Source organism: Tenrec ecaudatus, chromosome 9, assembly GCF_050624435.1.
Source record: "Tenrec ecaudatus isolate mTenEca1 chromosome 9, mTenEca1.hap1, whole genome shotgun sequence".
NCBI lineage: Eukaryota > Metazoa > Chordata > Mammalia > Afrosoricida > Tenrecidae > Tenrec > Tenrec ecaudatus.
In genome coordinates this window covers 151076718-151104062 of record NC_134538.1, presented here as the reverse complement: position 1 = coordinate 151104062, position 27345 = coordinate 151076718, and the positions used below count along the sequence as shown (strand labels likewise).

At 55.5% G+C, this 27345-nt stretch overlaps 1 protein-coding gene across 1 annotated transcript in view; it reads left to right on the top strand.

Moving 5' to 3' along the window:
• PLXNA4 (plexin A4) overlaps positions 1-27345 on the top strand; it is a 457211-nt gene that overhangs the window by 410094 nt on the left and 19772 nt on the right. Inside the window, exons 21-28 of the mRNA XM_075558680.1 lie at positions 1010-1152; positions 6855-7123; positions 10308-10374; positions 10956-11102; positions 14524-14683; positions 24239-24342; positions 25341-25440; positions 26472-26662. Coding sequence (XP_075414795.1) covers positions 1010-1152; positions 6855-7123; positions 10308-10374; positions 10956-11102; positions 14524-14683; positions 24239-24342; positions 25341-25440; positions 26472-26662 — 1181 coding nt within the window. The remainder of the gene's footprint in view (positions 1-1009; positions 1153-6854; positions 7124-10307; positions 10375-10955; positions 11103-14523; positions 14684-24238; positions 24343-25340; positions 25441-26471; positions 26663-27345) is intronic.

Genomic DNA, 27345 nt, shown 5'->3' with positions numbered 1-27345 from the left:
TTTGTTTCCACAAATAAGCACATTGAAGTCCCACAGTCCAGGCCTGAAGCCAGCAGTGAGGGTGGGGTGCAGACTCATGAAGAAGGGTGGCCTGGGCAGGTACTACTTCCTGGGCCAGTGGCCCACACAGTCCACTGGGCTGGGGCTGGCTTTCCCAGGACCCAGGGCCACACCGGGCCTGGGAATTCTCTTTGAGCCCAAGTACACGTACTTGCCCTGGGAATATAACTGGGAGAGACGGTGTCTGCTACATGGTACTGGCTGTTCTTTGGCGAGGTGTACTGAACCATCCTGCTTGTGTCTGCGTGTGCCTGTGTGTGCCCGTGTGAGCATGTGTGTGTCCGTGAGTATGTTTTCACCCGTGTGAGCATGTGAGCATGTATGGGTCCATGTGAGCATGTGTGCACCTGTGCGTGTAGGTGTGCACCTGTGCATATGTACGCACTTGTGAGGAGAAAGAAGTATGACTGCCCCTGGGCTGACCCTGGGCTCTGTGTCCCTGGGACACCCTAGCCGACTCCACAAGCAGCAAACCCCTCCTGCAGGACAGAGCTCAGGGCCCTGTAGGAGGCAGTACAGGCACTGACACTTGGGTGGGGGTCTGGTGTGTGTGCAGGGGAGGCCTCCGTTAGCCCACGGAACCTCAGCATCTTTCCTTCTCAGAAACTGAGAGGAAAGAAATGGGGTAAGCCCAGCCTGACCAAGGACTGGTTGACCAGGGGCGGGGGCAGCCCCTCCACCCCCACAGTGACTCCTGCCACCCCAAGTATCTTTTGAAGTTCCCACCCTCATCGTGAGCCAAGGAGCAACGCTGGTCCTCCCATCCACCCTTGAGAAGGGCTTCATTCCAAGCTGTGGGCGGTATCCCGGCCCCGTGCCAATCTGGTCCAGACGCCCCCGCTTTTCCCGCATGCGGCGCACACCTCAGGGCCCCAGGGAGAGTTCTGAGCCCCAACGGGGGACAGCTCAGGGACTCCTGCTGCAGTGCCCTCCCGCCCTCTCACCCCAGCGTTTGCTGAGCTGCAGACAGACATCCACGAGCTGACCAGCGACCTGGATGGCGCAGGGATCCCCTTCCTGGACTACCGGACCTACACCATGCGGGTGCTCTTTCCAGGAATCGAGGACCACCCCGTGCTCCGGGATCTTGAGGTAAGACCAGCCCAGGGCACTAGAGTGATAACTGGTCACCCTTTGTATGGACAGCAGGTGGAGGAGGGGTGGGGCAGATGCCATCTACTCAGCGCCCCACTGCTTGCTGGCACCAGCCCAGCCTTCTGGGGGAGAGAGGGCCAAACCTGGGGGCGCCTCAGAGCTGATGCAGGAAGCTCCCCCAAACTCTCCATTCCTGTGTAAGCATTGTGGCCTGAGGAACAGAGGTGAGAAGTGGGGACCTGGTTGCAGCAGGTCACAGAGTGGGATGGAAGCCCTTGCCCCGAATAAACGCAGCAAACACATCCAGGCAGGAAATCTGGCCAGCACATGGGTCCCTGCAGCTTCATTCAGGAAACCATGACGGAGTGGCTCTCTCCACATAGGTGTCGCTGGGTAAACACATGGGCCACATGAGGGATAGAGGCATGGCCTTCTCACCTGTGGGGACCACACCTTCCAACATTTTGTCCTGGGCATCATCCAACTTTGTCACTGGCCCCCGTGTAGGGTATACTTGGTACTAGAAGGTATTGGAACTGTTTATAGAGATAAGCAAGAGGGATTGGCCCACTGAAGTGAGGCAAAGTGGTGACCACACAGCCCCTGGTCCCTCGAAGCGGCAAACCATGTCTGAAGAGTGGACACACAGAGATGTTTGGTTGTTGCCTGGGGACTCACAGCAGAGAAGGCAGAGCCCACGCCCCCCGTCATGCCACTGGACTGTGGGTTGCCACGGCAGCGGCCTTCCAGGGCTCTCAGTAGGATGACCGACAATAAGAATGAGATGGATTGTGAGGGTCCCAAGCCCTGAAATAAAGAGAGCCCCTGCCCAGGACTGGCCCTGAGGGTGACAACATGAGCTGTCCCGAGGAAGGGCAGCCATGTGCCTCAGCATGCACACAGCAGGTCCCCTGGGATGGCCACACAACTCTCACGCTGAGTTGTGAGCAAAGTGAGCACACGAGTGTGTGGACTTCTATGAGCCAGGCCACTCAGGTTCCCAGCTGATGGTGACCAAGAAAAATCTCTTAGCCATACATGTATGATGTGTGTGCTGATCTATTCATATCATATACATACATGCACTCATACATGTGTACCCACAGCGACATATGCCTCATATCATGCATGTATATATATGTGTACGTGCAAACATGTAACACATATACACATCTGTGTGTACACATATCTGTGTGTATCACATGTGTGTACAACTATAGATACATGCATTGATACATGTATACACTTGTCTACCTATCTCATACATACACATATATGTACATGTACAAAAAGGCTTCAAAAATTCCTGGAAAATGGAAATGACAAGATAATGATATTCCATGAATATTTTCCCTTAAATCTGTATATAGAGCACACACACATATGTGTATGAGCATACATAACTGTACAAATCTCCCATGAGAGGTCTTTGATGAGTTTGTGGGGAAATTCCATCATTTGTTCTTTTCATTTATCCACGAACATGTGCACATGTGGGGCACATAGCTGACACGTGCACATGTGTTCTTGTGTGTGTTAGTCCGGGTAGACTAGAGAAACAACTCTAGGGAGACAGTCATATTCTTTGATGTGAACAATCTTCATTCCAGTGGGAACCTTATGAGTCTGTGTCCATAGGCAATGTCCAATGAGGACAGCAAGATGCACCAGTTCATAGGCTCAAAAATGTTGTCTTCATCTGGTTGGGTGCTGGTCAACTCAATGTGGGCTGCCTCACTCAGCCTCACCAGAGTGCCCATTGGCCGCCATGCCTTTCAACCATGAGCCCCAGTCACAAATTCTCAACCTCTCTAGCCCCCTGGGGCTAGGTCATCAACTTCAGACCAGTCAATCCACTCTTGTCTTCTCTTCCAGTCCCTGTGAACCAGGTCACTGGATGTCATGGGCCAAACTCAACCCATCTCTTTATTGCTGCATTTCTCTCACTTCCATTCAACAAGTGGGTCAGGTGGTCACCTAGTAAGCAGTTCCGCCTGCCCACAGGCATGGCGGTGGAAGCATCTCAGGCTCCTCCAGCTCCAGGGCTCTGGCTCCATCAGCATAGCTCCATGGGGCCTGTCAACAGGAATATGTAGCAGAGAGTTTCCTTAGTCAACCCTAACCAACATATATGCATGTATCTGTATATGGCACATATGCACACACATGCATGTGAACATGTGAGCGTGTGTCTACAGGCATCCTGCGTGCACCTCACAGCACTGTGTGACAGCACTTCTGGCTGTCCCTTGTCTAGCCTCACCCTCCTAGTTCTTCCTCCCGTCTCCCGGCTCTCCTTTGTCTTTCCCTTTTATCCTTTCTCTGGCTCCTCCTCAGGTACTTCAAAGTACCAGGGTGACCAGTCCGTGAAGGAGGGTGACGTTCCTGGTGTCAGTCAGGCGGCAGTGATGAGAGAAGGCAGTTGTGTGTGTGAGAGAGAGTGAGTGTGTGTGTGGCACAGTTTATGGGGACCGTGCTGTGGGTCAGGGATGGGGCCTCACGTCCAACTTCCTACAGAGCACCTGGCACATAGGGACGTGCCTGGAATATTGAAGGACAGCCAGAATGCTCCTTAGAGGCAAGGACGGTGAGACTTTGGCCATGGCAGAGCTCCATGTGTGTCTGAGAGTCAGAGTGCTCCTTGGTGAGGCGGACCTGGCAGGCCTGTGGTTGTTCTGGTTGTTAGTACCAGCAGGCTGCTCCGGCTCAGTGAAAGCTGAAGGAGAACCCTGCCCAGTCCCATGCCCCCCTCCCCACTAACAAGTGTCACTCTGTTTGAGCCCCATGTCACAGCCACCATGCCAACTCATCTCGGCGAGGACTTAGGAAGGGGCATTGTTTTGACGTGCCCTTGGGCCCCGGGGCCTTGGCAGAGAAGAATCAACATGACACTTCGTGGAGGGCGATCGTAACAAGGTCTCTGCCCTCTTTCACAAGCCAATCCCTAGCCCAACTAGATCTCCTGGAAGGATTTGACTGTTACATGGGATTTTCCAAGACCGTTCCCTATAGACCAGCCTGAGTACCTTAGAGCAGGGAACAGCCACCTCCCACCACATGTCTCCTTGGACACATACCCTTGCCCAGTGGCCCACGTGCCATGCCCCCTCACACCCTTCAAAGCCCCACACTATACATCATGGCATGTTCTTTCTTGTGGACTTTCCACATCTCGTGGCTTAAAACTACCCTGTAATTGGGGTCGCCTCTATTTTCATCCCCGTTATCAGCAGGGGAAGGTGGCCGAGGGGGGTGGGGTGTGATTCTGATCCCAGCCCCCTGCTCCCATCAGCCTCTCTCCATTTACCAAGAGGTGACTGACTGGCTGTCACCTGTATATTCTGGCTCAAGCAGCTCAAAGCACCATTCTTATTTCCAGCAGGCTCGCCAATTAATTGCTTGCAGACGGAAATCCGCTCTTAACCTTCCCACACTAGCGTGAGGCTGTGTGAGATTCCAGAGGTAGCGGTGGATCTCTGGTGGAAGAATCTCTCCACACCTTCCAAGCCAGAGACACCCCTCCCCCACATCTATGGGAGGGAGTGTCTGTTCCCCACCAGTGTACCTTGCATGCAGCCCCTCCCGCTTATCAGTAGAGAGTTAAGGGAACAGGTTTCAGGGTCTATCAAGCTAAGATAGACCAGGAAGAAAGGCCTGGTGGTCTGCTCCTCAAGACTCAGCCAATGGAAGCCTGAAGGGCAATAATAGCCCAAGGCACACTAATCTTCCTGAGGCTGGGACTGGGGGTCTCTGTGATTCAGGGGTCTACTGGAGGGCAGCTAACAGCAAGGTGAGATCCAGGCTTGGATAAAGAGAATCTTGTTTTCCCACCTACTCCTTGCCACCAGAGGTGCAAGGAATCCCTGTGGGATTTCTGAGTCTGGTCACCTTCTCAGGAAGCTGCTGACTGGTCCCAAGGTGCAGTTCACAGCCCTTTGGGCCACAAGCATGCCTGTCAGCTGGTTGGCTGAGGGGGTAAAATGTGTGAGGAAGGAGGGGTCCTATGGCCAAGGAGGTTACCCTCTGGGAAAATCCCGGTGTCCGTCATGGAGCAGCCAGCAGTCACTCTCTAGCCAAGTTCAAGCACGTAGAAAATCCTCCATCCCATTCCCACCACCTCAGCCACCCTTTGGCACCACAAGGCATGACCTTTACTCTCTGGTGTGGCTTCACCAGACTTCCCATGGCTGGGTCCCCTTCTCTTTACAGAGCAGAGAGCTCCTCATGCCTGCCCTCTGCCCCCCAGGGCACAGAAACTAAGGGGATCTGCACAAAGCAACTGCCGGAGGGCGGGGGGGGGGGGTTGAGATGGCCAGGTCATAGTCCGATGCTGTTTCAGTGGGTGCTGCAATGCCTTCAAGAGTCAGGACAGCAAGATCTTGCCTCACTTAACACTGGACATGTTGTCAGGAGAGAACAGTCTCTGGAGAAGGCATCATGCTTGATACAGTAGAGGGGCAGCGGAAGGCCCTCAAGGAGGGCCCTCAAGGAGATGGATGGACACAGTGGCTGCAGCACTGGTCTCGGGCACAGGAACCATTGTGAGGATGGCGCAGGACCAGGCAGTGTTTCCGTCCTGCTGAGCGTGAGGTCGCTGTGGGTCAGCACCAGCTCGTTGTCACCTAACAACAACAACTCACCTGGGGAGGTTCCTAAAACCTTAGCATAAAGTCATGCTCCTGGCTCAGCCAAGGCTGGAGGTGGGAGGTCACGGGTTGTCCTGCCCTGGCTTGTTGGTCATCTGAGTCTCAATGTAAACACCGCTGGCCTGCGAGTGCCTTTCCTAAAACCCTGCTTCCTGGAGCCCCAGCCCTACTGTCCAGAGTGGGCTGCATTTTGCACGGGAAGAAGGCGGAGTCAAGATTGGCGCCCAGCACCCACCTTCCCACCAGGCTTACTCCTAATCTGCCCCCTCCACCAGCTGCAGATGGGGGTGGCAGTTCAGCAGACTCGGGCAGGATGAGCTCTGGCAGAGAGGGCAGGGTCTTTGGATCAGCAAGCCTGAGTTTGGAAGTTCTGGGCTGCACCACCCCATGCTCAGTGCTGAGCCCTGTCCCCCCCTCACTGCTGGCACCCCCAGATGCATCAGTCTCCCTGCCCTCTCCCTGGTGGAGCAGGGTGACCAGAAGTGTCCCTGTGAATGGCAGACCTAGAGACAGTCAACTTCCCTGTTCCCCTTGTTGCAGGGGCACAAATGTGCACAACCTCCCCCACTCCCCCACCCCCCGAGAAGTAAAGTGACTTGCTCAAGGTGGCACCGTGTGGAAATGCCATAGCCCACGTGGAACCCAGGAGTCCTGTCCCTGAGGCCACCGGGCATTAACTGAACCCCGGGGGCTGGGGAGGGTCAGCGTTGGTCACTTCGGGTCAGGCAGGGAGCTCACTCAGGAAGCAAGCCCTGGCGTTCCTCAGGGTTCTGTGAGGATGATCGGGCCTAGATCCCCCAGAAAGGGTTCCAATCCCAGCATCCCTGGTCCCGTGATGTCCAGGGTCAGCCTCTCTGTGCCTGAACGAGGGGTAAGGGCCCACCCCGTGGGCCGAGGTACCTGAGAAGTGAGGCACTTGGAACCACGGCTGGCTCCAGGGAAGGGCTGGGCGGTATTGACCAGGAGCGGGGCACCAGCGTGGGCATAGGCCGGCGCGTGGGGAGGGTACGGTGGCAGCCAGCACCTCCACCCCTCCCCGTGCCGCCCCCACAGGCCCCGGGCTACCGGCAGGAACGCGTGGAGAAGGGCCTGAAGCTCTTTGCTCAGCTCATCAACAACAAGGGCTTCCTGCTGTCCTTCATCCGCACGCTGGAGTCCCAGCGCAGCTTCTCCATGCGCGACCGCGGCAACGTGGCCTCGCTCATCATGACCGTGCTGCAGAGCAAGCTGGAGTACGCCACCGACGTGCTCAAGCAGCTGCTGGCCGACCTCATCGACAAGAACCTGGAGAGCAAGAACCACCCGAAGCTGCTGCTCCGCAGGTGGGCGGGCCAGGGGCAGCAGCTGAGGCCCTGCGCCTGCGCAGGGGGAGGGCCGGGCGGGTCCGCGGTCCACGCGCACAGCTGCTGGCTTGGGTCCACCGAGAGAGCTCTTGGGAAGCAAGGCTTGGCTATCGTTTTCCTGCAAAACCAGCCCCGGCGGAGTCCCACTCTGTTCAATTACTGGTGGGGGTGCCCTGACTGCAGGGCACTGGGCTGTGCTTGGTCTACCAGGAGGGCTCCTTCGTGAGTTTGGTGCCGTCCACTGGCCAGGGGCCCCGAGTCCGGGGCGTCCGTCACCCCTGCCTTCCCCTGTCCACTCCTTCCCCACGCCCCCACCCTCTTCCCGTCTTGTGCCTTGATTGGGCCCTTTCCACTGTGCCGTTCTCCCCACCAGGAGCCCCGGTGGCATACTGGTTATATGTTGCGCCGTGATCCACAAGGTCTGTGGTTTGAAACCACCAGCCACCCCTCGGGAGAAAGAAGGGGCTTACTACTCCCATAAAATGTGAGTCCCAGAAACCCACAGGGGCAGCTCTACCTTGCCCCAGAAGGTCGCGGTGAGTCACTTTTGACTCAGTGTTAGTAAGTGAGTTCTCCTTCTGAGGACCTGTAGACCATCCCTGGACGTACCTAGATCAGACCTAGAACTAGGACAGAAGTCCCCACCCCCGCCCCTCTTCACCCCTTCACCCGATCCCACCATCCCAGGATGCTCAGAGTATCTGGAGGATGACAGCATCTCAGGGAGCTGGGGAGCAGTGCAGAATGTCAGAGTCAGAACCTGCGATTTCCTGGGAAGCCTGGAGGAGGAACCTGGGGCAGCCCCAGTCTAGCCCTTGACTGAATCAAAGCCCTGAGTTTGATACAAGGTGCCCATGCCACTCAACAGTATTTCCTGGCACCTGCTGCCAGTTGGGTGGTCCTCACACTTGGTCACACAGACTCCCCCAAGCCTCTGGCTCCATCCCTGCTCCTGTTAGAACCCCAGATGCTCGGTGTGCTCCAGCTGTTCCCAGGGGAATCATCCCACCTGGCCCCATGCTGACTGCCCTCTCTGCCTGGCCCATCTCCACCCTGGGTGTCTGGGCTCAAGGCAGGGCCCCGGGGCTCCGGTTGACCCAGGACATGGTATGGCCTCTCCATGCGTTTACCCCAGGCCTTTCCTGGGTGCCCTGGGCATTCACCAGCGCAGCTGCAACAAGCTGCCGCACATAGAAGCAGTCCCATGGCTCTGGGAACAGCAAGGTAGATGATTTTTGATTTTTGTTTTATTTTCACCACGCAGCCACCCACTGGCATAATTCTAGGGTTGCCACCACCTGGCAGAGCTCCCACCGACAATTTCCCATTGTGGTCTCGTGCCGTGTCTGTGAGATCCTCCCCTTGGTTTTGATTCCCCTCTCTCCTAGGTGCCCCTTCTCCTCCATCTCCTTGGCTTCCTCTTGCCCCCGGCTCCCTGCGCCTCCCAAGACTCCTCCTCCTCTCCCCTCCCAGCATCCTCCTGGGCTGGCAGCTGCCCAGCTGCCTAGGGGCTTCAGCTCTGTGTGTTTTCTGGCAGCTGCACCTTCCAGCTCGCCCCCCACACACCTGGATGGGGTGGTCCCTCTCTGGAGCTGGCTGCACTCAGTGCCAGCAGAGTGTGGTTTGTTTTCTCTAAGTGGTTGCTAGCCACAGGGCCCTTGGCTTGCTTCCAAAGAAGAGGCGTAAACAGGCTTGGGTGGCTGTGTGAAAGATTCACGGTAGACTCCAGGAGGAACTTCTTAACTTTGCAAACAAAACCCCTTGGCAACATTGCAGATGAAAGCTTTTGAAACCTATTGTTGTCCCTTGGGATGGACTGGGTATCTGCCTCGGGGGGTGGGGGCATTGGGGGGACTTGTTTCTGGTGGTCCTGGGAGTCCTTGCTGAGGGTTTTATTTTTTTAAGGGCAACCCACTTCTGGTATTTTTCTTTCTGTCCAATGCCAAGTTCGTGTCTCCCTAGTTGGCAGCCTTCTCCGCCCTCAAGGAGCGCACTTGTCCTACGAAGGGACCTTACCACTTGCCATGGAGTCAGTTTGACTCATGGTGACCCCAGAGGGTTTTCAGTGGCTGATTTGGGCATGTAGGTTGCCCGGCCTTTCTTCTAAGGTCCTCTGTGGTGGACTGATAGCCAAACCTCTGGTTAGCAGTCAAGCACTGTAGCTGTTTTCCGCCAGCCCAGGACTCCACGAAGCTCTGCAAGGCTGCCTGGTCCCCTGGGTCTGCAATCTCAGACACTCAAAGGGGCAATTCTGCTCCGACCCCAAAGTGGCTCTGAGTGGGGGTTTTGTCCTTGTTTGTTTCACCGTCATAAGAGATCTCGAGTGGAAAGTTGGGTTCAAACCAACCAGCCACTCCCCAGGAGAAAGATGAGGCTGTCTACGCCTGTAGAGACTTAAAAGTCTTGCAAAAGCTGTAGAACAAAGGTGTGGAACTTTCTCTGCCAAGAGCCATTTGGAGACTCAGAACATCACCCGTGGACCATGCTGGGCAAACATTTAACAAACTCCTTCCCAAGGTGATGGCTGGAACCACTTCTCTTTGGTGAGCCGTGTGATGTCAGCTGGTCTTGGTGAGTTTGAGGGGCTTATCTGGCTGCAGGAGCCCTGGTGACATCATAGTTACCTGTTGGACCTTGATCCATAAGGTCAGCAGTTCGAAACCACCAGCTGCTCCAAGGGAGAAAGGTGAAGTTTTATACTCTTGAAAAAAGTTAGCAATCTTCGAAACCCCCAGAAGCAGCTCCATCTCGTCCTATAGGGTGATTATGAGTCGATCTCGACTCAATGGCGGGGAATTGTGTTTTGTTTTGTTTGGCCCTTGGCCGGATGTCCCCACCTCTTGATGAGTCACAGACAACACTTTAAATTTAGAAGAGCTCAGAGCAAATAGACTCAAATGCCATCCGTGGTCTGCTTCAGGAGCTGCCTGTCCCATGGAGTCAGGGGGCCCCTGAGTGCTTGGCGTTGTGGGCAGAGCTGCTCTCAGAAGAAAGGCCTGAAAGTGTGCCCCCCCTCCACCCCCCCACCCCCCAGCTCTGGGCAGAGAGCTTGCAGGTCACTGAGGGGCATCCAGGACCCAGCCCAGCCTCTCCCCTGCCCTGCCTGGCCAGGGAACTCACCACCTGCTTTTCTTGTTGTCTGTGTCCCCGGAACCACCAACAGGACCGAGTCCGTGGCTGAGAAGATGCTGACCAATTGGTTCACCTTCCTCCTCTACAAATTCCTGAAGGTAAGGCTGGATCCGGGGTGCTGCCTCGGCACCCCACCTCCTGGCCATGCCATAGTCTCCCAGGCTGCCTCTTACAACAGAAACAGAGCCCCCGGGCCCCCCTGCGAAGACCAACCTCTAGGCTGTGCCTCAAGCAGGTGCTCCCCACATGGAGGACAGCTTGAGCCTCCTAGAGGCCCTCACCCCACCTTTTAAACACAGTAACCTTTGACCCCCTGCCCACTTTCCACTCCCACTCTATGGCCCCAGCACAAAGGCGGGCATAGGGATTGGCGAACTAACTGTTCCATGTTAGTCCCCAGTTCTCCCTGGAGTTTGCCCCCCAGCAGGCTGACCTCAGCCTGGGGATGGTGCCCAGAGGAGGTGGACCAGGGGCCCAGAGGAGGCATAGATGGGGCTCAAAGGAGGTGGGGATGGGGGACAGAAATGAGGCCCAGTGACTGGGAGATGATACCAGGAGGGGAGAGCTGCAGAGAAGCAGTGGGTACAGGAGACAGAAGAAGGGCTTGCAACAGCTCCCAGTGGAAGGTCTGGGGCCCCCGGAGGCCACCCAGCGTGTCCCCTCTCCACTCTGCCACCAGGAGTGCGCCGGGGAGCCTCTCTTCTCCCTGTTCTGTGCCATCAAGCAGCAGATGGAGAAGGGCCCCATCGACGCCATCACCGGCGAGGCCCGCTACTCCCTGAGCGAGGACAAGCTCATCCGACAGCAGATCGACTACAAGACCCTGGTAGGTCCCTTCCCAGCCACCCCGCTGCACCCAGAGGGCTGGGTCACTGGACAGAGACAGAGAGCTGTGGACATCTGTGTCACCTAAATGGGTACAGCCGGGCGACCATCCACTGGTACAGGTCTCTCCAGGCGTCTTCGGGATCTGAGCATCTGGATCTGTGGACTCACAGACCCTAGCAGCCCTTAGAGTACTGTGACCCTGGGCATTGGCCTGGCTGGTGGGGCCATATGCCCCGACATCGGCTGACTGCTGGCCCTGGGCGCCCTGGACACCAGTTCCCCCTTGCCATGGAGAATGAGCACTCAGCAGGGATGGGCATGGGACAGAAATAGAAAAGTTTGCCAAGTTCAAAGTGACTCCGTGGTATCTCACAGCAACAACAGCTAAGCTCCAACCGGTGCCCTGTGTCACCACCTGAGCCCTACAGTAAGGGGAGTAATCACCCAGCAGGGGCCCGAGGGAGTCTGAGCAGCTTCAAGCTGGCATTCTGGGGGCTGAGCACCAGGTCCTGAATCTCTCTGTGTGTGCATTTCCTTATCTGAAAGGTGGGGATTGTGCTAGAACTTTCAAGAATGGGTGGCTGCTTCACAAGTTGCTGAGCAGGTGGGATGTGATAAGAAGCATCTAGGGGTACCACAGTAAGCATTCTAAGTGTTGCTCACACTGCCCCCCATCAGCTTCCCCCAGCCCCCTCTGTGCATGTCCACTGGCCACCTGCTCTGGGGAGAGTACGCTCCCACCGAGAGAGAGGAAAGGAGGTTGGAGGAGGAAATGAGTAAAACCCCATGAGAGACAGGTATGGGGGTGCTGGGTGGTGACCCCAGGAGTGGAGCCTGGAGAGGCAGCCACGGAAAGAGAAGGCCTTTTTCCCGGCTTTCGGAGATGCCGTCGGGCAGCGGAGAGGGCAGCAGGCCATAACGTGGCTCCCGTGACCTCCAACTTGGTGAGCAGACTGAGGCTGAGCAGCCGAGGCCAGCTAGGGAGATGTCCCTGCCACACTGACCAGAGGCCACTGTCCCTTGCCTGCCCCCAGGCAGCCTCGTGGGCATCTCCTCAAGCCCTCTCCAGCTGGCCTCATCCCCTCTCCGCTCCCTTTCTTTGCCGCTGCTCAGTGGCTTCCCAACACAGCACCAGTCAGACACCAGGCTGTACATTGAAGCTCCACACCAGATCACAGCCTCCTTCGCCCTGAGGCTGGGCTGTTGTTGGCACGCTGAACTTGCCCCCCAGAGCCCCAGCTGAGAGGGGCTGGGGACTGGACGGAGGAAAGTCGTGGGGTGGACAACCTTGCTGCCCTCAGAAGCAGTGGCTGCAGGGAGGTCAGCCAGCCCCCAGGCCCCTTGGAGTCTGGGAAAGGGCCAGCCCACTGGGAGGTGGGGACACCCCCACCCCGCCCTGCCTGGTCAGCCCCTGCCTGTTGATGGCTTGCAAGAGGAAGGTCAGAAAGGGCCCTGCTGTCCCTGGGCTCCATCCCTGCACTCAGGGAAGACTCCCTTCTGGAGGCTGGTGGGAGGAGGGGTGTGGCGGGGAGTGGACACTCAGAGAGAACGCCTGGTCCAGGGCCCCTCCCACCCTGGTCCAGGGCCCCTCTCCAGGGCCCCTCCCGGCCCCTCCCACCCTCTCCATCCGGGACATGTTCAGGGTGAGAGTTTGTTCTTAGAGATGTAAGGAACCTCAGTCTCTTTCTTCTGAATGGAACGAGCGTGCCCCCCCCCCCCCAGTTGAGATCGCAGCCGTCTGGCTGCTAATGAAAGGCAGGTGTTGGGGCCGGGGTCCTAATTGCTACCCCATGGGGCAGAGGAGGGGGCTGCTGTCTGGCCTGCAAACCACTCTTGGCAACTGGGAGGGTTCTGGGGCAGAGAGAGTTCAGCTAGGAGACTCAGAGGCCCAAGCAACAGGGGCAGAGGGAGCCTTAACTTATTCCTGTACTCCACCACCCACCCTGCGCCCCATGAGCCATTAGGCCCCGCACAGGCTCCTCAATACAGAAAGAGCCCAGAAAGGAACTCTTGGAAAGACCCCCTCCACTGACTGCCAAATCGACCCCTACTCAGCAGAGCTGACCCCCAGGTCTTTCTTCCAAGGTGCCCCTGGGTGGACTCGAACCTACAGCCTCTCAAGGAGCAACTGAACTCATTAACCCTTGACACCATCTCTGTCTCCTGAAGAGGGCCCAGGGCTTTCTAGAGTACAAATGTCTCCTTCCAGCGTTCCTTGGACACTCTTAAAATGTACTGTCTAGGAGGCCTTCCCTGGCCCCCAGGGCCTCATGGGACAGACCTGATCCCAGTGTTGCCTTGCTGGGGGGACCAGGTGAGACCTAATGTCTGGTCTCCGCCAGCCTCACTCAGGTGTAACTCAACATGTGAAGCCTCTGTCTCCTGACCGTCAAAATGGTACCAGTTTCTCCATCCATCGGAGCCCTGGGGTGCAGTGGTTACTTGTTGGACTGCTAACGACAAGGTCAGCAGTTTGAAACCACCAACCACTTCTCAGGAGGAAGATGGGGCTTTCTGCTGCTGTAGAGAGTTACAGTCTCAGAAACCCACGGGGCAGCTCTGCCCTGTTGCTATGAGTTGGAATTGACTTGAGGGTAATGGATTTTGTGGTTTTGTTATTTGCGGGTTCCAAAAAGAGATGTGAAGGCCTAAAACCGGCTGTGGCCTGGTCCCCTGTACAGGAGATCGGGTTTTACTAGAGCTTGGAAAGGTGGCTGGAGTCAGCCTTTTCAAAGGGCAAGCATGGCCATCTTTCCAGTCACCATGCTAATCTTCCAGATTCTCCAACCTATGGTCGCCGGGAAGCCCCACAAAAAGGGAGGTTTATGGGGCCAGGTTCTTATTTGCGCTGAGCGTGTGTGTTTGAGACCACCGGATAGTACACACGGACAGGGTCCTGAGCACCGCACACACTGGCTGCAGACCCCCACCCACCCCTGCTACTCCATTCCCTGCAGACATTCAATGTATTGGTTCAGACCTAGGGCCACGCCTGTCAGGACAGTGGGCTCTGTGGAGTCTGGGTCACTGTGCCCCTCCCCAGACCACTCTGGAAGGAGGGGTCATTCAGGATGGCAGACTGCAGAGTCAACATTGGTCAGTGTAAGACATGATAAAAAAAATAACAATTTCTAAATTATCCAGAGTCTGCGAGGGAGGGAGGGTTACAAATGAGGAGCTGATACCTAGGGCTCAAGTAGAAAGCAAATGTTTTGAGAATGATGATGGCAACAAATGTACAAATGTGCTTGACACAGTGGATGGATGGATTGTGATAAGAGTTGTCTGAACCCCCAATAAAATGATTAATTTGAAAAATGAATAAAAGAAATAACTACACACACACACACACAAAGACTGAAGAGTTCTCTCTGCTGACCTCCCCCACCCCTCCTGTCCCCTCCCACCCTCCACCCCAGGTCCTGAGCTGTGTCAACCCAGACAACGTCAACAGCCCCGAGGTCCCCGTGAAGATCCTCAACTGTGACACCATCACCCAGGTCAAGGAGAAGATCCTGGATGCCATCTTCAAGAACGTGCCCTGCTCCCACCGGCCCAAGGCAGCAGACATGGACCTGGGTGAGTGGGCTCCAGCTCCTCACCTCCCCCTTGGAGCAGTGCAAAGCTGGGGTGTAGGTTGTGGAGCTATGGGCTTGAGGGCCACACAGGATTCCCTTCTAGTCCTTGGGGCTTGCCATTAGGCCTGCGTGGACTTGGTCAAAGCCAGTTACAGAGCGGCATCCCTGGCGGGGCCCTTGAGCAGCAAAGAGATGGAGTGAAGGTATGACGTCTAGCTGGAGGTGCCGCCATCTCCCACTGCCTCTTGTCCCCCAGGCTGTCCCTGGATGAAGTTCTTTGTCAGTCATTTCAGCTCACCACTTAGGCACCTGGGTCTGGGTCAGTCACCAAGGACAGTGACAATAAGCTGTTATTGCCTGTGGAGGTAGGGTGACATTTGACTGGACTGTTCCATGGACGGATGGCCTAACCCACAAGCAAGGTCACGTTACATTGGGACATCCCCCTGGGGAACCCCAGAGGGGCTCTGAAGAGGCCAGGGAGTGGGCTGGCACAGCCTGGAGAGGTGGCTCACACCTGGATATGAGTTGTTGCCAATGAGTTGTTGGTGCTTACTGTGAGGCTTCCGTTCAGTCTCTTCACCTTTCTGTGCCCGTGTTTCCCCACCTCTAGTGGAGGGGATGGTGGGAAGTAGATGAGGCCCATCACTGCAGAGCCTGGCCCTCACAGGAGCCACGGACCTCAGCATTGCCCTGATGGACGGTGGGGAGAGGCCGCTGGGGAAACGGGTCTGTACGGGTGGGGCACCATGAGAAGGCATCTAGTTGTGTGCGTGTGCCTGGGGAGGCTCAGCCCCACGGGGGTGGGAGGACCCTCTGGCCTCTGAACTGGCTGGGTCAGGCCAAGCTGGGCAGATGGGCCTCTCTACTGGGAAGACATGCCCATGTCTTCCCACTACCAGCCATGTCCTGATGCCCCCAGACCCTCCAGATCAGGAAGCACTGCTCCACAGATGTGCCCTTCCCCCATCTGAGCTGGCCTGGCTCCAGGCTCCATTCCAGCTGTAGGTGTGTGGTTTCATGTGAAAGTAAGGGGTGACTAGGAAGGCAAGTGTACCCCTGGGTGCCCAGTGCTAGAATCCTGAGTCTGTTGCCATGCACGTATCAACAACCCTACCCCCCACCCCCACCCCAAAGCATAGCAAGTGGATAACCTCCAAAACCCAAACCAGTTGCCTCCGAGTTGACTTGAATGCAAGGTGACACCTGTGTGTCAGAGTGGACCTGTGCCCCTAGGGTTGACAGGAGCTGGGTTTGGGGAATGAGATCACCAGGACTTTCTTCCGACTTCTAAATATGACTGGGCAAGAGCTGCCTCCCCAAATGGAGTCCAACATGAGGATGTGGAAGGAGTAAAGCGTTGAGGGCCTTCATTTGCCGAAGAGCTAGGACTCACAATGAGACGAAGCAGCCGCAAAAAAATCTATTAACAATCAGAATGTGGAATGCCCCAAAGTGTGATTTTAGCAAAGTTGGAAGTCACCCAAAATGGACTGAACTATCCAGGGCCATTAGTGAGCTGAGATGGACAAGTGATGGTCATATGGTCATACGAAAATTTCAAGAGGAATGAGGTCATCTTCCTCGTCAAAGAGAACATGTCACGATCTGTCTTAAAGTACAAAGCTGCCTGTGATGGGGTGCTATCTGTCCACCTTCCAGGAAGTCCAGTTCATACAACTGTTACTCAAATTTATGCAGCAACCACAAAAGCTAGTGAGGAAGAAATCGAAGAATCTTATCAACTACTTCAGCCCGCAATTGATCAGACATGCCATCAAGACACATTGATAGTTATTAGCGATTGGAATGCAAGGTTTGAAACAAAGAGGAAGAGACAGTAGCTGGAAAATTGGGTCCTGGTGATAGAAATGAGGTTGATGGCTGCATGATAGAATTGTACAGAGCAATGGTTTCCACTGTGATAACGTTTTCTTTATCAACATAAGTGGTTGGTACATGGACCTCACAGGATGGAATGCACAGGAACTGTATAGACCACATCTTTAGGAAGAGACAATGGAGAAGTTCCATCTTAGCAGCCAAATGAGGTCAGGGGCTGACGGTGGAACAAACCATCAAGATGCTCGTGTGCAAGGTCAGGTTGAAGATGAAGCAAATTTTAAAAGTCCACAAGAGCCAAAATGTGACCTCGAGTATATCCCCCTTAAAGGTTGAGATCTCAACAAGAGATTGGACACACTGAGCCCTAAGGACAGAGACCCGAGGAACCGTGGGAGGGCACTGAGAACACCGTGCATCCAGAAAGCAAAAGGTCATGGAAAAGGCAAGAAAGAAAGAAAAGGCCAAAGCGGACGTCTGAAGAGACGCTGAGACTTGCTCTTGAATGGAGACTGGTTAGAACAAATGGAAGAAAAGAGCCGAGTAGGAAATCTCAAAGGGCAGCCGGAGAAGACGAAGAAAGGCGTTATAATGAAACATGCAAAGACCCGGAGTTAGAAAATCAAATAGGAAAAACAGACTCAGCCCATCTCAAGTTGACAGAACCGAGAAAATAATTCAGGCTTTGAGTTACGATCGCCAAAAGATGCTCTGAGCAAACCATTGAGCGATGCTAGGAGCAACACAAGGCGGGAAAGACGCAGAGTAACTGTTCCAAGAACAACCGGTCGACACTCAGCCATTTCAGGAGGTAGCGTTATATCCAAGGACCGTGAAGGAAGACGTCCACGCCGCACCGAAGACATTAGCCAAAAGCAAGACTCTAAGAATTGACAGGCTACCAACTGAAGTGTTTCAACAAGCCGAGGAAGCACGTACTCGTCTGTGCCAAGAAATCTCAAAAACAGCTACCTGGCCAACCGGCTGCAACAGTGCCATCTTTGTGCCCATCCCAAACAAACACAATGCGGAAATCAGTGAAAATAGCATTAATCCCACATGCAAGTAAAATGTTGTCGAAGAAATTAAACACCAGCTGCAGCAGTGCACGGACAGGGAGCTGCCAGAAATCCAAGCTGGATTCAGAAGAGTATATCTAATAAGAGACATCGTGGCTGATGTCAGGTGGACCTTGGCTGAAAGCAGAGACTACCTGAACGAGGCGTACTTGTGTTTTCTTGATAGGCAAAGGCATTTGACTGTGGATCATGGCAAACTATGGATCGCCTTTAGGAGAGTGGGAATTCCAAAACCCTTCATCGTGCTCGTGTGGAACCCACACACAGACCGGGAGGCAGTTGTGCCATCAGAACAGGCATGGTGTACAAATCAAGAAAGGTGTGAGACAGGGTTGGACCCTCTCTCCGTACTTATTCAATCTGTACGGTGAGCAAATGATCGGGAAAGCTGGACTCCGTGAAGAAGACCACAGCATCGGGACTTGGCAGCAGACTGAGTGACTGACAACCTGCTAGACACCGGTGGCAGAGCCTTGCTTACTAAGAACGAGCAGGACTTGAAACAGTTACTGATGAAGATCAAGGATGCAGCCTCAGTGTGGCTCACAACTTAATGCCAAGACAACAAAAACCCTCACAACTGGACCAATAAACAACATCATGCTAAATAGTGGAAATATCGGAGGTGTCAAAATTTTCCTTTTGTTTGGGTCCAGAGTCATTGCTCCTGGGAGCAGCCACCAAGCAATTAAAGGACACATTGCCTTGGGTGCATCCGCCCCATGAGACCTCTGTAAGATGTGGAAGAGCAAGGATGTCACTCTGAGGAGTAGGGTGCCCCTCCCCTAAGCCAGGGCATCTTCCAGTTGCCTCCTACGTATGCCAGATTTCTTGGTACAGACGAGTGAGTGTTTCCAGGCCTTCCTCGGCTTCTTGGAACAATTCCTGCAGTCTTGCTTTTGGCTAATATCTTCAGCGCAGCTTGGACTTCTTCCTTCAGGATCTTTGGTCCTTGATTATAATGCTACCTCATGAAGTGGCTGGATGTTGACAGGTTCTTTGGGGTACAGTTCTTTAATGAGTAAGGAATCTCCAAGAAGAATCGAGATGTTTGCATTACGGCATTAGCAAAGCACACTCAAAGTATGGCGGGCTTCCAGAAGAACAAATGAATGTGTTGTAGCAGTGTAGCCCAGATGCTCCTTAGAAGCAAAGATGGAGAGACGTTGTCTCGAGTATCTGGGACGTGTCGTGTTGTCAGAAGAGGCCAGTCGGCGGACAAGGACAGCACACCAGGGAAAGCAGATCGGATGAAAAATGGGAGACAGGCAGGAAGATGGGTTTACATCTCCACGATGGTGAGGACGGTGCAGCACCGGGCGGTGTTTCCTTCGGTTGTACATAGGGTCACTGTGAGTTGACGACACCTAACAACAGCAACAGATCCCCTCACATGACTAAGGGGGTCACCCCGGGGAGGCAGGCCTGCAAGCAGGGACAGGCAGAGGGCAGAAGCAGCTAGAGCAGGCAGCTCAGACTTCAAAGTCCCTCTGTGTCCTGGGGAAGGGACTATGCTGAGCCCCTGAGAAGTCTCCTCCTCACCCCCAGGAGGACCCTCTGCCTTTGTTCTAAAGGGTGGGGTGGGTGGGGTGGGTTGGGGGGGGGGTGGCGGGAGTTACATACGGAAAGCCCTGCTTCCTGCCCCAAAGCAGCCAGGGTCTCACAAGATGGGGTCACCTCATCGACCAAATGCATCTCCAGGCCCAGTTCCATGCCGCCTCTCAGAGATGAGAGGCAGGGCAGGCTTCCTGTCCTGTGGGCATGGACATTGAAGTCTCGAGAGAAGTTTCTAGAGTGAGGTTGCGTATTATTGAAGGTTAATTCATGTAGCAGGAACTATGCAGGGCACAGCCAGCCCTCTCCAGGTCTCTCTTCCACATCCAGTTGAGGGCACCGGGCACACATCACCTCCTGACACCCACTTCCATCAGAACAAAGACTCCTGTCCCAGCCAGCTCCCAAGGAAGCAGACACCAAGCCAGCCCTCAACCAGTGTCCAGTAAGGGTGGGCCCTCAACTCATGCTCGCCTTCAGTCGGTCCTCTCCAGAGACTCAGGTAGCCCCTCCCAACACTTCTGCCCATTGCTCCTTTAGGAGTAGCCCCCCATTGCCCCCTCCCTCCTCTCAGACAATTCCAGGTATTAACTCATCAAGGGAGTCCACGGGGCTGCGAACAGCCCACAAGCTCAGCTGTTAACTGAAGGTAGGACATTTGAGACTGCATTAGTTTTGCTTCTCTTTAGAGAAACAAACAAAAAGTGGTGACACTTGTATTTTGTATATAGAAAGAGATTTATATCAAGAAATGGCTCACACACCATTCTAAAAATAGGTAAGTCCAGTCTGGCTCTAGTCAGGCCTCTCCTGAGTGGAAGCATATAAGCAGGAAACAGGGCAAGGAAAGAGTGGCGGCAGGGAGCACAGGCTGGTGGATACAGAGGTCCAATGTCGGCTGAATGAATCCACAGTCGGGATGAATCCACCGACGGCTATTAAAAGCAGCAGGCGACACAAGAAGAGATCCAGGAACCAGACAAAAGCGCCAGCTTCGGCAGAGGGCAAAGGTTCCAAAGAGGACTCATCTTTGCTCAGTCACTCCCTCCCTTTCTGACACCAAGCAGGTGGCACCGGGCTGTGATGCCATGGATAGGGTGAACTCCGCCCCTCTCTATACCCAGGAGTGTCTAGTTGACATGCTCCCTGACCAACACACAGTCTATCCAAAAGGACCTTGGAGGAAAGGCCCGCTTCCCAAAGCGCTGAAAGACAGTTCTGCACGGGCCACCACGACTCTGAAGAGGCCACTGCTTTTTGGCTAACCACGAGGAGGACCAGCGGTGAAGCTCGGGGGTCCTTTCAATGCAGTCTGCTGGAATCCAGGGGCAGAAAGATGCCACAGGGGCAGGTGGCCTTCAGAAGCTCCCACAGCACAGTGCCCACAGGCACCTCCCTCTGGAGAAGCAGCCAACTACTCCCCCCAGCTTCAGGCCTCATTCCCTTCGGGCTCCCAGCCACCCCACATGCCTGCACCACAGAATGAAACAGCCCAGCCCCACGCCTTCCTCCTAACCAGCGCCGTGCCTGTGGCTGATGTTGCAGCCGCTGCACTGTCTGCCCATCACATGGAGCATCATCCTCTTTTCCACTGGCCCTCTGTGTGTTTCAGCCTTAAACTCTGTCTAGCCATTTCAGAGGAGCCTGCTCTGCGGCAAGTCATGGGCAGGGCAAAGGGCTTCCCTGGGCCAAGAGGACTTGGAGCAGCCCCTCCTCCCTGGTCCCAGCAGCAGAAAAAGCACACACCCTCTCCACTGGCACCAGGCCACCTTGGCTTCCTCCCTGAGCTTCCTTGTTGGTGCTGCTTAGCTCCTCTGCACAGTGAGGCCCAGCACAGGGCCGCAGGCACACAGCAGGGAGGCAGCACATCCCACCAGTTCCCCATCTCACGCGATGGCATCTACGCACCCCACCCTACTCCACTCCTCCCTGCCACTGCCTGTGACCTCCAGTGATACCTCGGTTTAATGCAAATGTTCTCTCAATAGCCTCCGGAACTCCAGCCCCCTCCCACCCCCCACCCCCACCTGCCTCTCAAGCCATGCGGAAAGGATATATTTTTTTCAAATAAGTAATTCCTGTATGCAATAAAAAGATACACGGTCTCCGGAGTGAAATATAAAGCGTGCACGGCAGCTGGCTCCCCAGTTTGCATTCACCCTGCTCCTGATGGGAGGTGCAGATAAAGATAATGGGATTTTTTTTTTCTCCCTTTCCTCCCGCACTCTCTCTCACCCCCTCTCCCTGGAAGGTGGCCGAACGAACAAATTGGATCGTGAATGTGTCTGTCCTTTGTGCTTAGCCCCCCAGGCAGGCGTGGGGCTGCCCGGCGGTAGCAGTGACAGAGGTCAGAACTAGCGATTTTCTCCTGGTGCCGTGCTTGCGAATGCCAGGTTCACAGCTGCCCCCACCCCTTCACCACCCACCACCTGCCTTCTTCACTGGGCTCTGGCCCAGCCCATAGCCCAGCGGGCACCAGCTGCTGTATCTAGAAGCTCCCTCTCCCCAGCTTTTCTGAAATCCGAGGCAGAGGCCAGCCTCGGGGTCACTGGTTCCCCTCAACCAAACTTACTGCCAGTGAGTCAATTCCACTTCATGGCTGCCCAGGTCGCCCAAGTAGAAGCCACCAATCAGTGCAGAGAACTTGTTACTGGCATGCCTGGCAGTTCTACTTCAGAGAGTCTTAACAGGAGCAGATAAGGATAAGGTCAGTGGTTCAAAGCCACCAGCTGCTCTTCGGGAGGAAGATGAGGCTGTCTACAAATGTGCAGCCTCAGAAACCCACAGAGGCAGTTCTGCCCTGCCCTATGAGTTAGAACTGACTCAATGTCTGTGAGTTTGGGTGGGGTCTTTTGGCAGCCTAGGTGGTTAGACAGTGGGCTGCTTACTGCAAGGTCATGCATGGGGGTGGGGGCACAGGCTGGTGGAAGCAGAGACTTATAAATCCACTGTCAACAGTCCACTGATGGCTCCTGGGATTGGCAGGCAGCACAACAGGAAATCGGTGAACCAGGCGTAGGATCCACCTCCAGCAGAAGGCTAAGGACCAATGAGAAACCACCTTTGCATGGTCTCTCTCTTATACAAAAGGCCACACCCTCAAGGAGCTGTCATCAGATCGACAGATTGGACTCCACCTCTGTCTTCACCCAGGAGTGTCTAGTTGACAAAGTCCCTAACCATTTCACAGGGCACTTCCATGAACTGGAATGGACTCGACAGGATCCAGTCACAAGCCGGTGCCTGGGGGCACAGGGAGCAGAGGCCCTGCCTCCTCCTGTCACCTGGGCTGCTCTGGAAGCAGCTTTGCATCAGGAGAGTGGGCATGACGGCTCTGGGCAGGCTACTTGCTCAGGCAAGGAGGGGCCAGAGCTGGGTGCCGACACCCAGACTGAGCGGGGCCCACTGCTTGGCCTCAGTAGGAGTGGACATGAGACAGGGAACGGAATGGGATTGTTTTGTTGGCACAATCCATGAATTGTTAGGGCCCTCTTTAGAGCTTATGCCTTTAACCACACTAAGGGAAGCCCTTGGGCACCTGGATTTCACCAGTCATTTTTCCTTCCTGTGTGTGTGTGCGTGTGTGTGTGTGCAGACACATGCACGCAGGATGGGCTGGCGTGTCTCTAGCACATGCTCAGCTTTCCATACATCTGTTTCGAGACTGGAACACTCGGTTCTCCATCCATGCAGGACTGGGCTGTGTATGGAATGTGGACTAGGCGGGGATACCAAAACCTCTCTTTCCCATGCGTTGGAGGGGTTTTGGGGGCCGTGCGCAGGATGCAGGTCAGTGTCTACAGATTGAATCGTTAGGGGCTGGGGCAATCGCCAGCATGGTGCTGCCAACGGCAGCTTTGAGGGACGTTCATTGGCCTAGTGTGGAACTGTCAAGGAGGAGCCACCAGCCAGCCAGCTTCAGGGGGACTGCATTCCTGGGAGATGAGTCCTGGTGGTGATATCTGGTAAGCATTTGGCTGCTAACCACAAGGCCGGCAGTTCAAACTCACCAGGTGCTCTGTAGGAGGACATGGAGGCTGTCTGCTCCTGGAGAGATTTACAACTGGGAAGCCCTCTGTGAGTCACTAGTGAGTTGGTAGCAGTGGGTTGTGTCTATATCTGGAACTGGCCCAGATTCCTTGACTTACAGCCCTGACCTCGGGAACCCCAACTCTCTCCACCAAGCAGACGGGTCAGGCTGCAGCTTTGAGAACCCACTGCCACTGACTTGTTCCGACTCAAGACCGCCCCAATGTCTGCAGTGTACTGGGGTTTTCAGTGACAGTGGATCACCTAGCCTTTCTTTCAAAGTGGCTATAAGCGGACTTAACACACCCACCAACCAGGGAGTGGCCAAGCATGTAAGCCTTTCATCATAAAAATAATAATAAATCCAAAAAAAACAAAACTCACTGCCACCGAGTCGATGCCAGCTCATAGCGACCCTATAGGACAGGGTAGAACTGCCCCTGTGGGTTTCTGAGACTGTAGCTCTTTATGGGAGTAGAATGCTCCCTTGGAGCAGCAGGTGGTTTCAAACCGCTGACCCTATGGATCGCAGCCCAGCACAGAAATATTTCACCATCAAGGGTCCTCCGTCACCACCCAGGGCTCCTGCCAAACAAAAACGAAAACAGTCAGGCCCTCTGCTGACCAGCCACTTGAACACACAGAAGCCCACAGGGACAGAATTGAGAGTCTCTGCGGGAGTCAGTGGTCTAGGATTTCTCCCCTGAAACAGCTGGTGGGTATGCAGCCATGACCTGCAGTTAGCAGCCTGATACTTAACCCACCGTGCCACCAGGAACCCCTCCCCCCACCCTCCACCCCCTCCACCCAAGTCATGATGCCATGCAGGAATAAGCGTCATGGTCTACCTGATTCCGGCAGCCCATTCCTGAGGCTGGTCGAATCAGAGCCTGGATTGGGACCCAGGCCTCTCTGCATTGAGAGCCCACCTTGTGTGTGCTGGAAGGCTTCTATCTGGTGTCTCGGACCATGTCCTGAGTTGTTCCTGCTCGGTCCTCAGAGACCCCCCCTTGGGGAGTGTGTCCCTCTGAATTGTCCTGCTCTCCCCACAGAGTGGCGGCAAGGCAGCGGGGCGAGGGTGATCCTGCAGGACGAAGACATCACCACCAAGATTGAGAATGACTGGAAGAGACTCAACACCCTGGCCCACTACCAGGTGAGGGGAGAGGAGAGGGCTCAGCCTGGGCCCGCCGGGGTCTTTCCAAGGCGAGACAGAATCAAACCCCTTGCTGTCCCGTTCCTCTGACTCCTGGAAACCCTGTGTGTGTCGGAGCAGAACAGGGCTCCATAACATTTCCAAGGGCTGTTTTTTTCCCCTGAACTAGATGGCCTGGTCTTTCTTCTGAGGCACTCTGGGTGGCTTTGAACTGCCAACGTTTCTGATAGCTGTTCACCACTTGTACCACCCAAGGATGCCCTCTATGAGACACCAAGCCCTCAGTCCACTTCTTCACCAGCACTGCCTGTACCCCAGTGGCCCACTGTAGACCGAGGTCCCATCTCCCAGTTAGGAGGTCCTGGCTATCTGCAGGGAGGGCTCAGAGGTGCAGCTGCCAGCAGGGCATGGACAGAGCCCCCAAGCAATGGCCCTTCTTGGGGATCTGTCTAGCTGGTCTCCTGGCAGCACAGGGCTAAAGGCGCTCTGGTCAGAGTCCTCCAGGCACAAGCCACAATCAGGATGCTGTTGTCTGGTGCCACTCAGTCGCCCTGACTCAGGGGACCCAGGGGACACCAAGAGGGAACAGTGTTCAGCCTGGCACCATGTCCACGTGTGTTTGGGTCCATTCTGGTGGCTTTCAATCAGTGCCTCCCAGCCAATCCATGCAGGACAATATCCTGTTGTGACCCCCAGCTCTTCCCTGGCTAATGTGTGGGAGCGGGTCACTAGGTCTTTCTCCCCAGCCTGTCGGAGCCTGGAAGCCCCACCATGGATAACTGTACAGGTCTTTGAAACTCTGGTGGCGTGTGTCCCAGCATCCTAGCAACGCCCACACTGCCACCATCTGTCTTCTTTCACTCAAGGGAAGGCTAGTGGTCTCAGAAGTGTCTGGGCTCCCCAGGAAGCACCCGGCACCCCCGAAGGTGCTGACAGCCCCTGTTTTCCAGCGTGACACCGTTTCTCTCCCCATGCCCATAGAAACCTTTTTCCTACAGGTGCCTGATGGCTCTGTGGTGGCGTTAGTGTCCAAGCAGGTGACAGCATACAATGCAGTCAACAGCTCCACAGTGTCCAGGACCTCGGCCAGTAAATATGGTGAGATGCACTGGTGTACCCTGGGGAAGAGGGGCTGCACTGTGGGGGTGGGGGTGGGGCATGGCAGGAGGGCAGCAAACAGATGTGGGCATGGAGCAGCAGGTCCTTCAAGCTGTGGGACCATGAGAGGCAACACCTGCCTTGGCACAAGGCCACCGGCTGACCTGAGACCCTGGTGCAGATTGCCAAACTTCATGAGGGTCTGATATTCCAGGACACACTTCCTCCCCTGGGATTTCCGTCATCTTCTCTGATCATACCCCTAAGCACAGCAGGAACCTCCTGGCTGCGGGCCCCAGCTTGCAGATTCATCCATCAGAGCTCAGGGGAGAATTGGCGGCAGAGGTCATGCCATAATGAAGCGTGGCAGGAAGCTGTGCTTGCAGGGCCAGACTTTCTGGGCTGCAGGGAGAAGCCCCAAGCTCAGCCCCCCCCCCCAACCCCACCTTACATGTCCTCAGGCAAGCCACAGCTTCCTGGTCAGCAAATCAGGGATTGAAGAAGCTGCCAGCTACAGATGCCCCCTGGATCCTACATAGAGAACCCCAGAGGCTGTGCCAATGTCCCCGTTTAGTCCCTGCTCACCCATCCCACCACCAAGGGCAGGGGACTACACGCCTGCAAGCCACATAGGTCAGAGGGTGGGGGCAGGTGGGCAGGGAACAGCTGGCCTCCACTTCTCCTGGGAGGCAGCCTGCCAGCTCCGGAGGTGCGGCTTCGTTGGCTGCACAGAGCCCGCCCCGAAGACGGCACCCTAAGCAAAGCAGAAAACGAGGCCTGTGGATAATTTTACAGACTGGGCAATTAAGGGCAGGAGGGTGGGGGATCTGAGGGATCCAAGCAGGTGCAGACACCGCAGGGGGCACCCTGAGGATCCAAGGCAAGGCCTGGCAGACTCAGAGAACTTAGCAGACCTGGCCATGGGGCAGCTCAAGTCGGTTGCAGAAAGGGCCCTGGGCAGCAGCATTTCGAGGTCCAGGGGAGGGCCAAAGACTGCATGGCTGATGTTTGAGGGGTCACTTGCCTGGCAGAGAACATGATCCGGTCCACGGGCAGCCCCGACAGCCTCCGTTCCCGCACGCCCATGATCACTCCGGACCTGGAGAGCGGACTGAAGATGTGGCACCTGGTGAAGAACCACGAGCACGGAGACCAGAAGGAAGGGGACCGGGGCAGCAAGATGGTGTCTGAGATCTACCTAACCCGACTGCTGGCCACCAAGGTGCCAGGGCGAGGGAGGCAGCGGGGCATGGGTGAGGGGCTTCTCCGAGCCCCAGCCAGAGGGGATGAGCCCAGCCTGTGTGCACATCCCAACTCTGTGATCCCTGTGGCTAATCCTTCCCAGGGTGCTGTGCAGCCCGCAGCCTCAGGCTCAGGCTCCTGGAAGAGCCCATTGCCACAAGCACAGCCCACAAGAAAGCCATGGGGGCAGGCTCACTAGAGAGCTGAGCTCCCCCTGCCTCAAAAACTCAATGCATTCCAAAAGGCCCCACCTCGGGAGGTGCCATCATACTGTCTCTAGCATTAGGCACCAGGGCTCCGCCAGTGAGGTCCCCACACACAGTTGCTAACCCTGCTCTGGGGACAGTTGGTGCCCACAGCTTGGCTGCCTCGCCCTGAGGCTGGGCTCTGCACCATGCTCTGCAGAGGCAGATGAGGGATTCCTTCATTAACTCCCTGTCCCAGGGAACCTGCAGGCTGTGTTTGTCCACTCTGACCAAGTGAGCAGTCTGTCCGTATCACCCAGGACGAATGATAAAGCAGCACACACACACCCCTCCCCCACAGGTGCCTGAGCAGTCAGAGGTGATGGTGGTTGGGGGGCTTCTGTGGTCAGTCCTCAATGTGGGGCAAAAGTCAAGCAACAAAGGGACAGGGTATGGTGGCAGGAAGACTCCGTGTATG